Source organism: Eptatretus burgeri, chromosome 5 (genome assembly GCF_056783735.1).
Source record: "Eptatretus burgeri isolate ZD-2024b chromosome 5, Ebu_testis_v1, whole genome shotgun sequence".
NCBI lineage: Eukaryota > Metazoa > Chordata > Myxini > Myxiniformes > Myxinidae > Eptatretus > Eptatretus burgeri.
In genome coordinates this window covers 88,039,487-88,054,169 of record NC_140965.1, presented here as the reverse complement: position 1 = coordinate 88,054,169, position 14,683 = coordinate 88,039,487, and the positions used below count along the sequence as shown (strand labels likewise).

Genomic DNA, 14,683 nt, shown 5'->3' with positions numbered 1-14,683 from the left:
TCATTCATGGTGGTCTCAATCTTATGCTCCTCCAGGTTTGTAGTACCTGGGATTCTGGTGAAGATGTCGGCAAACTGCTGGACTTCCTCGCTCTGCCTTGCTGACAGATCCTTGTTGATGTTGACATCCTTGTGTGTCTCTCCAGCAGTGCGGGGTCTCAATTCCAGCAAGTCTTCATTCTCCAAGACATATTCTTCATCACCATCCGGCTCTGGGTTGATACCCGCCAGACTGGCCACGTCCGGCTGTAACGTGATATCAGCTGCATTGCCAGCTCTCTCATGATACAACTTCAAAAGGTTGGCATGGTAAATTTTGGTCTTGCCTTTGACACAGATCTTGTAGTCCATCTGGTTGACTACTTCCTGGACTTCACATGGTCCTTGTCAAAGGAGCATCAACTTCTTGTGCTCCATTGGTAGTAGCAACAAAACTATCTCCAATCTTGAACTTTCTGTCTCTGGTTTTCTTATCACAGAAATGCTTCTGACTCCTTTGAGCTGCGTGTAGACTCTCTAGCGCCAGTCGGCAAATGTCCTTCAGGCGATTATGCAAGTCAAAGTCATAGTGGTTGGCATTATGAACCTCTGATGTGTTCTCTCCAGTCCACAGTTCCTTCAACAAATGCATGGGCCCTCTTTCAGTTCATCTGTAGAGTAGCTCAAATGGTGAGAACCCAGTACTTGCTTGAGGTACCTTTTTGTAAGTGAATAGCACCACCCGCAGGTACCTGTCCCAATCATGTGGTCACTCTTGACGCATCTTCCTCAGTATGCTCTTCAGAACTCCATAGAACCCATTCACAAAGTTCATTGCACATGGGGTTATAGGATGTCGTGAAGAGTTGCTTCATCACAATGTTGCTACACCTCCTTCATCAGGTCCGATGTAAATTGAGTCCCTCGGTCGCTCAGTTGCTCTTGTGGGAGTCCTACTTGGGAGAAGACTTCCAGCAGTGTTTTTGCAACACTCTCCGTCTCAATGTTTGAGAGCGCAATTGCTTCAGGGTACTTAGTGGCATTGTCCACAACAGTCAAAATGTACTAGTTGCCCTTTTCAGATGCCTGGGACAATGGTCCAATCAGATCCACGGCCACTCTGCAAAAGGGCTCCTCGATCAACGGCATGGTTTCAAATGGTATCTTGGAAATCCTCCCTTTGGGGATGATCCTCTGGCAGATATTGCAGGACTTACAGAATCTGCTGACATTACTAGTTATCCCTAACCAATGGAAGTTGCTCATTATTGTCAGTTGTCTTTTTTGCTCCAAGATGACCTCCAACAATCGATTTCTGTGCCAATTTCATCACAGCCTCCTCATACTTGGTCAGAATGATGATTTGCTTCACCTCGCTCATGTCAGTTGTGTAGATATGGTATAAGACAACTGTGTGGACTTCGACCCTGTACTTGCTCTTGTCCCGAGGCTGATGATCACTATTATCTTGCACCTCATTCCACAACCTTTGAATGAGACATCTTCCTTCTGAGCTTGCTCAAGCTCTTGCACGGTCACTTTAGGAATATCAGATTATGAAACCTTCAATGGTTTGATGTCGTCCTTGTTGTGCTTGGTCTGTGCCCTGGTCACTGCTGCTTGTGTCAGCTGTGAAATCCAGTTTGGGTCTAGATCCTTGACCTCTCATGCACCCGATATCACAATATCACAAATGGGGTCCTCCATGCATGTGACATCTACCTCTCCTTTGTCGTATGGTGTGTCCACGTGGATCTTTGCAACTGGATCGTGACACAATATCTTATCAATCAGCTTGCAGGAGTCGTCCTTGTCAGTCATCTGCCTTGTCGTCACCAGTTCTTTTTTCAAAGCTGCACTAGTACATCCTAAGTCTCGCAGTAATGACACATTCTGCGAACCCACGTAGCCTTCATCTACGGTGATGTTGCCATCAGCGATGACAGCTGTGGTTTCCTCACAACTGTTGACCATAGGTGTTGACTGAAATCCTCCTTTGTTCACCTATATCTCCTCAGAACATTTTTGCATAGTTGATGCAGACTGCTCTTTCGGCTCTGCTCTGCACATAACATCTTTCCTCTGGAAATGGTGCACTGCACTGGCTGCCTTCTGTTGTGACCTCATCTGAGCTGCCTTCCTCAATCAACATTCGGCCATCATGTGGCCTTTCTTCTCAAGAGAAGCATTCCCTCTTATCTCCATTCTACTGAATTGGGGCTTTGTAAACTGAGATGGGTCAGTCTTGTGCAGCAAACTGCTCGTCCTTGGTTTCATTGTGACCTCCGTCTTCTTGACTGACCACCCAGCAATTCACCCACCATGTGCTTCAATATACTGCTCAGCCAAGGTTGCCATTGCTTCAGTATTCTGAGGCACTCTCTCATATATGAACGGAGCCATCTCCGTAGAACACACATGAAGGAATTGTTCACGAACCAACAAGTCGGTTAATGCTTCAAAGCTACGTTCGCACTTTGCCATCAAAGTCCATTGTGTGAAGCACCGTCTCAAACATGTCACGAAATGAAACAGAGTTTCACCTTCGTCAGGTTTAATTTATCTAAACCTCCAGTGATATCCCTCTGCTGCAACTTCATACCTTTTAAACAAGACCACTTTCAAGTGATGATAGTCGTGAGCATTCTCCAAGGGCAAACTGGTATACACGTGGAGTGCTTTGCCTGTCGGAAGGGGACTGAGACGAACTGCCCAGTCCTTTCCATTCCCATGTTGACTTGCAGCGAAGCACTCAACTCTCAAGGTATGTGTCCAGCTCATCATGGTTCTCGTCAAATGTGGGGAGGTTCGGCTTGTTCGCCATGACTTGTACATCGCCAGTGTCAGGTGTGATGTGAGCATGTGTAGCGACTTGAATCTCCAACTATATTCTTGCCAATTCAATTTTGCTTTGCATTTCCTCCTTCATAGTGTTTCGGTTGTGGAAATTCGCAATACACCATAAAGGGTCCTTAGATCAGTTATGACGATAAGTAATTGTGTAGTTAGATTTCCCCACCGTTGTTTAGAGGGAATTTCCTTGTTCACAGGGCTGTGATCCTTTGAGTTAGCCGTTTTTCTTTTGCTATCGTTATTTTGGACCGTCCGAAAACGTCGAACGAAGGCCCCGTGGAAGACCTGCAGCAACGCGCGAGTTTTCCCGCCGTTTTGCGCCGCCAACGCTGGCACGAGAAGTGGCGAAGAGCTCGCTCGCGATTGCTGGACACGGGGCGTGAGGCGGTCGGGACGGAGAATGCCCCTTTGAGGAGCTTCTCAAAAGAGCTCGAAGGGAGGCGGAACCGAAAAGGGGGTGGAGCGAAGGGGCGGAGGCCCACGCTATAGAAGGCGGACCGCACGCGGGGCTCGCTCTCTCTCGCTCTCTTCTTCGTGCTAGATTGCTCTGCTTCCTCTTCGTCGACGTCATCCGCTCTCTTCTGGATCGTCGAGGTCGTCTTCTCCCTCTGGGCACCAAGTCGTGAGGGTTGCGAGCGGTGGTCCAGGGTCGAGGCGCGCACGAGAGAGTGCCGGAGAGGGCTCGCCGACCATCGCACCTCGAGGGTGCAGGTAACCTGCTATGGTCTCGCGAGACCCATTCGGTCTCCCAGGTCCCGTGTCATAAAGACCCAAGTGGTCCAGCCTGACCCCCTTGTCTGTGAGGGCATCTTTTCTTGTGTTTCTTTGGGGGTTTTGAATGAATGTTGTCATGGCGCCGTCCTGTCAAGTAAAACTGCTTAAGTGACTGTACATTTGTTAATTATATTCGGTCGTAGTGCTTGCCGTTGCTTTTGTTTGCCTGCTTTTGTTTTTATTTGCCTGTATACGTGCTTGCCTGTTGTTCCTATTTGCCTGCTTACGTGTTGTATAATAAATGTCCTTGTGTGAAATGTATCCCGTTCGTCGTCTATTTCCCCATTGAAAGTGCCATCTTGAATCGCGGAATAAATAAATAGCTGAGTTTTAGACACCCGTTAAATAGAATCGGATCCGGCGAGGTCGGCAATAATACCCGCTCGGTTATCACTGCAGAACGGAACGGACCGCTTAAGCGGTTCGTGTCCCAAGCCAACCTGCGTCGAGGTATGGCTGCCCGGTCGTCTCCCCACGCAGGTACTTAGGTATATCGAGTTCGGCGAGTGACCCTATCTTGCGCGGGTAGACAATTGGCACGGCCGTGGTGAGGTTGAAGACCCACCCGTGACAGGGTTTCGGCGTTGGCTCCGGAAAGTCACGACTGAATTGTCCGTCCGGTGAGCGACGCGGTTGCGATTAGTGGGAATCGGCCGATCGCACGCCGGCGGGCACGAATTGGTAACAATGCATTTGGCTTCCCAGGCACGTTCGCCACGCTCCACCTCTTTGCGTGCACGTTCCTCACGTTCTGCCACCTTCCTTGTGTGCACGTTCTTCATGCTCCGCCTGTCTTTCCTCATGTTCACAAGCCTTCTCTTCTTTTGCAACCGCTTGCTGTTCTTTACTAAACACCATTGGTGTGTCTCTTCAGTCCAAGCCACTTGCCTCGTTCAATCCACTTGTCAAATTCAAAGGCAGGTGGATGAGCGGTCAATTTGCACTCAGACCACAACTACAGCTCCATCGCTTACATGTAGTCTTCCTTGTCTGCTGTTTCTGTGAGAACGTAAAGCCTTTTACCACTGACACATCCTGTCTCGGTCACCAAAATGTCAGGGCGATGGGGTTGATCCATGCACCGAGGAGATTTCCTTCCCTTTGTTGTGAATATGTTGTTTGTGGTGCTGGACTCATCGTGTCCTCTAACGACTACAATTCTGGGTCATGAACGAATGCACAGGTGAGCTACCACTTGTTTGGATCTTTGTCAGTTGGTGTCTGTGACTTATGAGTGGCGTTACAATGACCACATCAACAGCGTAACGTTTTTGAAATTTTGTATTTCAAATGAACAGATACAAAGTCAAATGAGGAAATTCACCATTACATCCAATGTCCAACTCCGATTCCAGCGTTGAGTTATTTCCATGCCCATGACCAGAACCGGGTTACCTCCAACACGTATGGAACATCTGGTGGACATTAGCCCATCGGTTTATTACCTCCGCCACCGAAAGTGGGTGGAGGTTATGTTTTTACTCTTGTCTGCTTTCACTCTTGTTTGTGAGTGCATTCAGATGAAATTTGGTTCAGAGGTTGGGTGTTTGATGAGGATGAATTTATTACATTTTAGTGAATATCCTGATCCAGATATGAGAATGTTTTTGAATTATTTTAGTGATTCTTCACCATTGAAAGATTTGACTACGGATGTTAAAAGCATGAAATTTTAAAGTTGTGGACAAGTTATGACAAAACTAGATGGATGAATTGGTTCAGTGACATGAACAAGCCGATTCGATTTTGGTTTAGGTCCGGATTCAGATCCGACCTATCAGTGGGATACAAAATGTAAACTGTTCAGCCTGGCAGAGGTATGTATTCTCCTGAGTGCCGTTCTAGTTTTTGATGATTTCTCAAAGCTGAACACTCATACTGTACATAGAGAATTTCCTTGTGGGGGACGGAGGATGGTATTTTGGGGGATTGATTTTTTTGTGTGTGTGTGTGTGTGTGTGTGTGTGTGCCCTTCATCTGAACCTGGGTACGCTAGGCACGTCTGTAAAAATCTCGTGGACATTTTGCCAGCAGTTTTTTTTTTCTCTGATTTTCAGACCTACAAACATACATGCAGATAATTTCCTCTGTGGGGGGGTGGGGGGGGTTATCCTGCCTTTTTCTGAGTGTTCAGACTTCTGCCTTTTTCCAGAGGTAATGGGGACAGGGTAAAAAGTGCATCACACAAACGAGTGCAAGAGGTTTCTTAAATCAATCACATCCTTTGACTGCCAATAATTTTGTCCTCACAAGTCATTGGTAGCCTTTAGGAGGCAGTCCTCAAAACAATTCGCTGATTGCAACTTGTGCTGCATTTAATCAATTTTCACTGCGATAATACACCGCACATATGACAGCAAATGACGCTACCTGACAAGCCTGCAGAATAGCAACAGTGCTTTCGAGTACACTACCTCCAATTGATATGAATGATAGTTCTTATATTCGTGATTAATTAAAATGATCTTACAGCCCATGCACATGATCACTTTTTGGGACCCTCTGGTGTGTAACAGTGACTGGAACATTGTTTTGATCACGAGCATCATGATCTATAAATAATTCAAATGCCGTGGTTTAGTTTGATTTGAGGCCTCGATTTCTTCTTGAATTTGAAAGTTGCTCTTTGTCTGCAGATACTTATCTTCCACCCAAGATCATCAAAGGGAAGGATATGTTTTTTTTTTGTTTTTTAATTTTTTTCTTTTTGCCCTCAAATAAATTCTTCCTCCCTTGCCCTTCTCCTTCTCCAGCATCCCTTATAATACCCCATGCCTTCTGACAAACATGCATGACCACATATCATGAGAAACCAATTTTGGGACCTTGCATCCCCGATATGGACATGTCACTGTGCTACCCAGGCCATGCCTCACTCGTGTGAATCATGAAGGAAGTAATCCATTTACATACAGCCATGCCAACTTGCTGTGACTTCACGATAGGGAAGGCAGTGAAATGGATAACCAAATTACCAAATATCTCTCACTTGTCATATTTCTAATCTATCTATAATTCCAGCAGTGTGTGTGTGTGTGTGTGTGTGTGTGTGTGTGTGTGTGTGTGTGTGTGTGTGTGTGTGTGTGTGTGTGTGTGTGACCACTGTTTCTCGACAACCACTGGTCCGATCTAATTGAAACTTGCCAGGTATATTGCTGGGGCCCTGACGATGTGCCTTTTCAAGGTTTGATATTAATCGGACAAGTGCTTCCCAAGTTATGGCCATTTATTTAACAACCAATGACAGGACACGTTGCTGCGTAGGCATGGCCATTGGGGAAGAGATCCTGAGCGCGTTCCTCATTACGGGTTACAACCTACGGACTTCCGGATCGTGATGACTTACTGTATTCTGAAATTTATCGATTTCTTATGCGCATTTATAGAAAAACACAATGCCCCAATCCAGTCGTCATTTACTTTTACGTCGTTGAAAGTTTTTTTTTTTTTAACGTACGGCCACGCGGAGTGAAGGAACGTCCTGTGTGGTTGTTGAGGGAGGTAAACTTGATTTTAATTTGGATTTTAATTAACTGTGTGTGTAAGTATCACAGCAGTTGTTACTTCAATGTAAGCGATAATTCATGGAACGCATGTGAACATTCCGTACGGGCACGCACCACTTCCGGATCGTGATGACTTACTGTATTCTAATAATTTATCGATTTCTTATGCGCATTTATAGAAAAACACAATGCCCCAATCCAGTCGTCATTTACTTTTACGTCGTTGAAAGTTTTTTTTTTTTAACGTACGGCCACGCGGAGAGAAGGAACGTCCTGTGTGGTTGTTGAGGGAGATAAACTTGATTTTAATTTGGATTTTAATTAACTGTGTGTTTAAGTATCACAGCAGTTGTTACTTCAATGTAAGCGATAATTCATGGAACGCATGTGAACATTCCATACGGGCACGCACCACTTCCGGATAGTGATGACTTACTGTATTCTAATAATTTATCGATTTCTTATGCGCATTTATAGATAAACACAATACCCCAATCCAGTCGTCGTTTACGAGAGCGAAGGAACGGCCTCTGTGTTTGTTTAAAAAAAAAATACTTGGTTTGCACGTATGGCTACGCACGTATGGCCATGCACGTACGGGCACGCGAGAGCGAAGGAACGGCCTGTGTGGTTGTTTCTGGCACGCGATTTGAAAGTTTTTTTTTTTTTGTTTGCACGTATGGCCATGCACATATGGGCACGTACTAGTATTGCAAATTTCATCATTACGAATAGTTTGAGACTCAAGTGGTTAAAAACTAGCATCACTCAAATTCTTCAAATCAATTTTCATACCACGATGCTTCAACAAAACCATGAGGATAAGGATGAAACCAATTATAGTGCCATGACTTCCTAAACTGGAACAAATCCCAACCCCACAAAATTGGGCTTATGCTAAACCGAACCAAAAAACCCAACTCATGTGACCCGTCACCCATCAACTTCAGCTGACATGCGACCAAGGCCACTTGAATAACCAAGGGAAGATCCAGACAACCCCAACCTCCCACATGGCTGTTCACTTTTACACAGCTGTTCCTACTTTGGTTTAAAGATCCACTTTTCACAAAATAAGCCATAAATAAAGCCCTTCAATCTACAAACCACAAAACGTGGTGGAGGTGGGACCAACATGAGGGTCCCAAACAAAGGGGGAATCTGCCTGTTCATGACAAGGGCTTTCTCTTCACACGAAAGCTTCCGCTACTTCCATTTACACAAACAAATTTTAACAAAGGACAAAGTTTTCATGCCAGTTGTTTGCAACGTTCATGGACTCGCTTAAGAATACTCCTAAAACTTCAACCTGGTTGTCGCACAACCTCCAAATGTCAGATGAACCTTGGACATATTAAAGCCCTTTCCCAGAAGCAGAATACTACATTTGTCAAAATTAATATGAAGGCCAGATACTGAAGAGAATCTCTTACAGTACTGAACTGCACTCCATAACAACCGAACATCCCGAGCAAAAATAACAAGATCATTCATTTACGCCAAAGACGACATATTCTGACCCACCATTCGCAGAAAATTAAAATGCTCCATTCTATCTTTAAGAACGTAGACCAGAGGAGTAGTTGCCAGAACAAAGGGCAAGGGTGACAGGAAGCAACCTTGTCTCACCCCTCTTTTGATATTAGCTCCACCTCCCAGCCCATTAATAAATATAACCCTGATCACAACATGTTCAGAAAGCTTCATAAGAGCTTCACTTATGACCGTGTCAAATTTCAGTGCTGCCCAACACCATCCATCCATCCATCAGGACAATAATCTGTGCAAAGCGTTGGTGCTGCCTAAGCAGTCTCCTTGGCTATTTAACTCAATCCTTGGATGGGTCGCCACTCCGACAAGGATACCAGCAAGCTGGCTCTTATTTTACCGACCTCGGAAGGATGACAGTCAGAGTCAACCCCACCTGGTATTAATTCAACAGCCGAGCGGGATTTGATCTCAGGATCCGAGGATCCCAAGCCCACCACCTAAGCTCACACCAGGCATGCCCCCAACACCTCCCATAAATACTCCTGTGAAAAGCGAATGAAAGCCTCAAAGTCCAATCTCATGAATACAAGATCTGCCTTTCTGCTATTTTCCAGAGACAAGGCATCTCCAATGCAAATCAAGACATCCGAGGCTCACCGGCCCTTGATGTGTGGTCATGAAAACCACTATTACTCGTGCAAAACACGTCCTGCACCAATATCTTCATGACATATCTTACCTTCTGAATTCAAAAGAGACATCGGTCTCCATTTTTTTTTATATCCTTCAAATCCCTTTGGGAGCATCACCAACAATGATTCAGACCATGACAGTGACATCCTAAAAGAGTTCCAGATGGCATTACAAACTTTCAAAATGGCACCCTTAATTTCCAGTATAAATACCTTATAAAGTTTGTTGGGAATGGCATCCTTCCCAGGTGTTTTGCCTTTTTTTTAAAGCCTTAATAACCCGTTCTAATTTCTCAGATGTAAATGTGTAGTCTTCCCTCAGACAATTCACATGAGCAATACAATATGACAGCCTGTCCAGTGCAGACACCTGCTTCCTACTCAAAGATGAGAAGAAATCCCAATCAACCCATGGACCACCCGAGGGTCTGTCTGAAGGCAGCCAACACTGTCACACATGCGTAATGGTTGCACATTTTATTTGGCCAACTTAGGGCAAAAGAAGGAGAACACGATTCAAGGTGCTGAAACAAAAGGGCTTTTAAAAACAATGCGTTCCTCCTGTTTACGAAAATACTGTTACGACACTGGGGTTCGGTGTTCACCAAAAGAAGGAACTTATCGGGCTCTTCATGACCTCCGGCCCTGCAAGCTGTCATGCCACGAATGAGTCTGCAACCCGACGGATTGTGAAGCATCCACAAACGTCGATTGGAACGGCTAAGCCTGGCAGTGTCCACCATCTTATTAAACGTTTACCTCGCTGTTGGTATAGCCTGAACAATTGAGGTTTGTACCCTCAGTGTGCACCTGTCTATTTATTCATATGGTCAAGCGAAACCGTGGGTATGTACTGGCTAATCCCTGAGCCAATCAATGGAGCAGAACTTCCCGTGTTTCAGATGGCGAGGACTGTGTTTGCCCAGCATGGTGAAGACATAGCGAGTATGTTGAAAGAAAATATGTATGGGTTAATTTATATTTGGGGAACATGGGGGAAATTTGTGTGGCACATACATATATATAGTCAAGGTTTTATTCAAAAGGAATGGCAAAGCACATATGCAGGGTGTGTGTGTCTGTTTGTGTGAGGGTGTGAAACATGCACAACGAAGAGGGGGGGCGGAATTTGTATGGTGTGCATGCACAGCAAATCGAATAGAGATACAGAGCATAACTTGTTTCCTTGATACTTATGAGCCGCTTCCACAATCTTAGTTATTTATTCACACATGAAACAGGGTGCCAAGCAGAGTCACAACTGGAGAAATGTAGAGAAGAAGAAATGAATAGATCAAGTGCAGAGCAGAGCGTGGGTATGGCTCCGCCCACCTGACTCGCATACTAATTCTGCATGTAGACTCGCCAAGCGTGCAAGCTTCCCCTTGGTCACTGTCATTGTTCGAACAGGCAGACATGAGTGTAGGCTTGGTCAAAGGACTCGTGGTAAGGAGAGCTTGATGGATGGGAGTGTGGGGGTGTGACATGTTTCTTGTGGAGTTCCACTGGAGCTTTCTGATGTGGAATGTGATACACCTAAATGATCGTCATGATCTCCTGTGTTGATCAGGCTGATTAGCTACAAAGAGCCCAGAAGAATTCCCAAGTTTTAAAGAAACATCATGTGAAGGTGTATTGAGCAGCTTAACGGGTCCTTCCACAGCATGGCATTCTCATTGCAAAATAAATCATAAAAACGATGATAACATTGCAACAAAGCATATCTTAATTAATACTAATAATAGTAACAAAAATAAGAGTATTATTTGGCAATAATAATAATGAATTGTATTATCCCCACCCTGGGCTTGGTGAAAAGGCAGGTGAGAATGCTCAAGCAGTACAGCAGGCAGGTATCCCACAATGCTGTGAAGACCAATGAAAATTTGGTCTGATGGACCAATGGGCCCACAAGTGTTTAGTAAAGATAACAATTGTCAGTGAAAAAAAATGAAATATCTTGAGAAGATTGATTGATTGATTGATTGTGTGCGCTGTCTGAATGCAGGTCCTTGGTTTCTTGACAAGGGTGATACTACAGGTAGTTTGCCATTGCCTGCCCAGAAGTTCAGGGAGGAATTTATGATTTGTTCAGGGTGCCGGTGATTGGTGAAGGAAACTGGGGATCTTTAACATCCACCAACTAATGCTGGCAGACAGGACACACGGCTTAACTTCGATCCGATGGACGGCACAATCTTCGATAAATCGCCTTGTCTGTGAAACACCTTCAGATAATGGAAATTAAAGAAGTTGGGAAGGAGGTTTTGTTTGGGGTAAGTAAGTGGAGGAAAGGGGGTTGTTTGTTTGATTGGGTCGAGTAAGTGGAGGGATGGTTAATTAGGGATGGCGAAATGGAAAGGGGAGGTGTTTCATTGGGGTGAAGTGGTAGTTTGAAAGGGAAGGGATGTTTGACTGTGGTGGAGGGGAGTGTATGATTGGGTGCATTGTTTTGTTGGTGTTGAGAAGTGGTTGGGAGGGCTGTTTGTTTGGGGGTGGGGGAGGTGTTGTTGGATTGTGGATGGAGGCGGGGGGGGGGGTTGATTGAGATGGGTGAAATGGAAAGGGGGCGTGTTTGATTGGGGTGAAGAGGGTTATGAAGTTGAGGGGTGTATGATTGGTTTTATCGGTTTCACTTTAACTTGAAGTGTTTTGAGAGGTGTTCCCCTTTATTAGACAAGGACAGTGTCGCTGTTGCATCCTTTTGAAACCTTCACGGAAATGATGACCGACAAACGCATACAGGAATGGGTTGATGCAGCTGTTGAGGTATGTCAGACACAGGGCGACGTAAATGTATCGGGAAAATAAATCAAAAAACCATTTCGAAGTGGATGTAGAGAAAGTTGTGCCATTTTTCATCAGAGAACCTGTAAACATGAAAAAGTGGAGAGGGAACCAGCAAATAAAGAAGAGAATAACAACTGTAACCAATAAACACAGTGAACGGCGATGTTTTGAGATCGAGAATTGATTGCATATGCTACGTCGGCACATCAAATTGTATGTGGTGATTGTTGTTATGATGCCTATGAATAGTAGTGGGAGTATAAAACCGAAAACTGCAAAAACGTAAGCAGGTGGCAAATTATCAAACAACATATATCGATAACAAATGGTTTTGTTGTCATTGCTCAGATAAATTACATCCATGTAAAAGTAAGCGAACAATGTTGGAAGAGCTGCAACCAACCACACAGCAAGAGCCACAACCCGTGCCTGTGAAGTTGTTCGCAAACGGTGAGCTGCAAATGGCCAGACCACGGCGATGTAGCGATCTGCGCTAATTACAATGAGGGAGAACACACTGATGTAAAACGTGTACTGATCACAGAACGAACAGATATAGCACAACACTCTTCCTAATGGCCAACGACGCCAAATGAAAAACCAAACCCAGACTGGTAATAAGGAGAGGATGAGGAGATCCGCACAGGCGAGGTTTGCAATGTAGACTGAGGACACGCTGCGTTTGAATGGATTGAGAAGAGACACCACCAACACGAGCGCATTTCCTGGAACACCAACAACAGTCATGCAGATGAACAGGACTGCTGTAGCTTTGCGTGAAAGGAGACGTTCCATGTATTTTGTTGTCGAGTCGATGGCATCTTCAGATACTGGGCTCATCGTCATGTTCTCTCGGTGAGTATAATTGTATCCCATACTGCACTCCATGGAGAAATTCTGTTGATCCTGTGGTTTGGTAGTGAGAGAGAAGCATTTTTCATCGCCTGAATGAAGTTTCACTTTTCACACAATAATACCTCTGCATTAATCATGGCATCTGCTGAGAGATGTTCATTAAATCTCGTGATAAGAGGAAATATATTTTTCAGGGGAATTGTCCTCATTTTGTAAGCAGCCAGTGGCTGCTGGTTGCATCATTGCTGGGAGTGCAGTTTTGCCGCTGATGCAGTGCGCGCTGTTTCCAGTGAGGTTGTACCCATTTTGCCAACCTCGGAAGAATGACAGGTTGAGTCAACCCACCTGCTATTATTTAATGGCCTGGCAGGGGCTCAAACACAAGACCCTCAGATCTTAAGCCAGACACCTTCACCGTTTAGCCAACACCAGGCTGAGGGAAATCAATATTTTGATTACCTTCGGCATGTTGGGACAACGCGTTTCATTAAAACCTGCCTGCGACTACAATTGTTCATCTTCAAACTACACCAGAAACGATGATATGATGGGAGTACAAGGGAAGAGGTAGCCGTCCCCTATGATGTACGAGGACCAGTCAATAAGTAACCTTAAAATGGCGATATAAATTCGAGAATGTAATGTGTGTTGTTAAGGATGACATATGTTATATATATATATATATATATATATATATATATATATATATATATATATATATATATATATATATATATATATATATGGGAAAGTCATTTTTTGCCTGTTTTAGATCTGGCAACAATGAGCGTATGACGTCTGTGGAGTAGTTACAAGATGGCGGCTCCCTTAGATGCTTGCACCGGGGAGGAACAATGTTCTGTCATCCGTTTATAGGGAAGTGAGAGTGTGAATCCCATTAAAATCCATCACAGAATGAAGAAGCAATATAGTGATGCATGTTTATCGCTGCAAGAGGTGTACGACTGGGACAGGAAGTTTAAAAGTGGATTGTCCAGTGTGGCAGACGCTGCTCACTCGGACCGGCCTCACACAGCCAACACACCAGAAATGGTTGCAGGAGTTGAGCACGTCCGAAGTGAAAGCCATCGCTGGATGAAGTGGTCTCCGAATTGAATAGTATCCATGGTGCAGCATACCATATCATTCACAACGTGCTGGGGTTACGCAAAGTGTCTGCAGGGTGGGTGCCGAGACAACTCAAACCCGAACTGAAACAACGGCGAGTGGATGCATGTGAAGAACTTCTGCGAGGTTGCAAAACAGAAGGCAATGCTTTCTTACAGCATGTAATGACTGAGGATGAAAGCTTGGTCCACTACTTAAAGCCAGAAATGAAGAGGGCAAGCAAAGAGTGGCGCCATTCAACTTCACCGAAGCCCAAAAAATTCCACGAACAGCCGTCTGCTGGAAAAGTGATGCTGATGCTCTTCTGGGAGAGCCGAGGCCCACTTGTAGAGCATTGTATGCCCAGAGGGACAACAGTCACCAGTGCATCATACTGCGACCTCCTTAAAAATAATCTGAAACCAGCAATCATATCAAAACATCATGGACTACTCACTATCGGTGTTTTGCTGCAGCATAACAATGCTCGGCCCCATACTGCCCGCACTGCAGCTGCAACAATCAAGGACATGTATTTTGAGTGTTATTCATCCACCCCACTCACCAGACCTTGCCCCTTTGGATTACTACATCTTTGGGCCACTTAAAGAAGTGCTTGGTGGAACCACTTTCCGAT

At 44.9% G+C, this 14,683-nt stretch overlaps 1 protein-coding gene across 1 annotated transcript; it reads right to left on the bottom strand.

Annotated features, from left to right (window-relative positions):
* Nucleotides 1–11,918: 11,918 nt before the first annotated feature.
* Nucleotides 11,919–14,066, bottom strand: LOC147026910 (type-1 angiotensin II receptor A-like). The gene is made up of 3 exons (XM_085883593.1): nt 13,972–14,066; nt 13,782–13,798; nt 11,919–12,845 (listed from the first exon to the last, which is right to left on the bottom strand). Exons 1-3 carry the CDS (start codon nt 14,064–14,066, stop codon nt 11,932–11,934), a joined length of 1,026 nt encoding a protein of 341 aa, XP_085739719.1. The 3' UTR covers nt 11,919–11,931.
* Nucleotides 14,067–14,683: the final 617 nt, after the last annotated feature.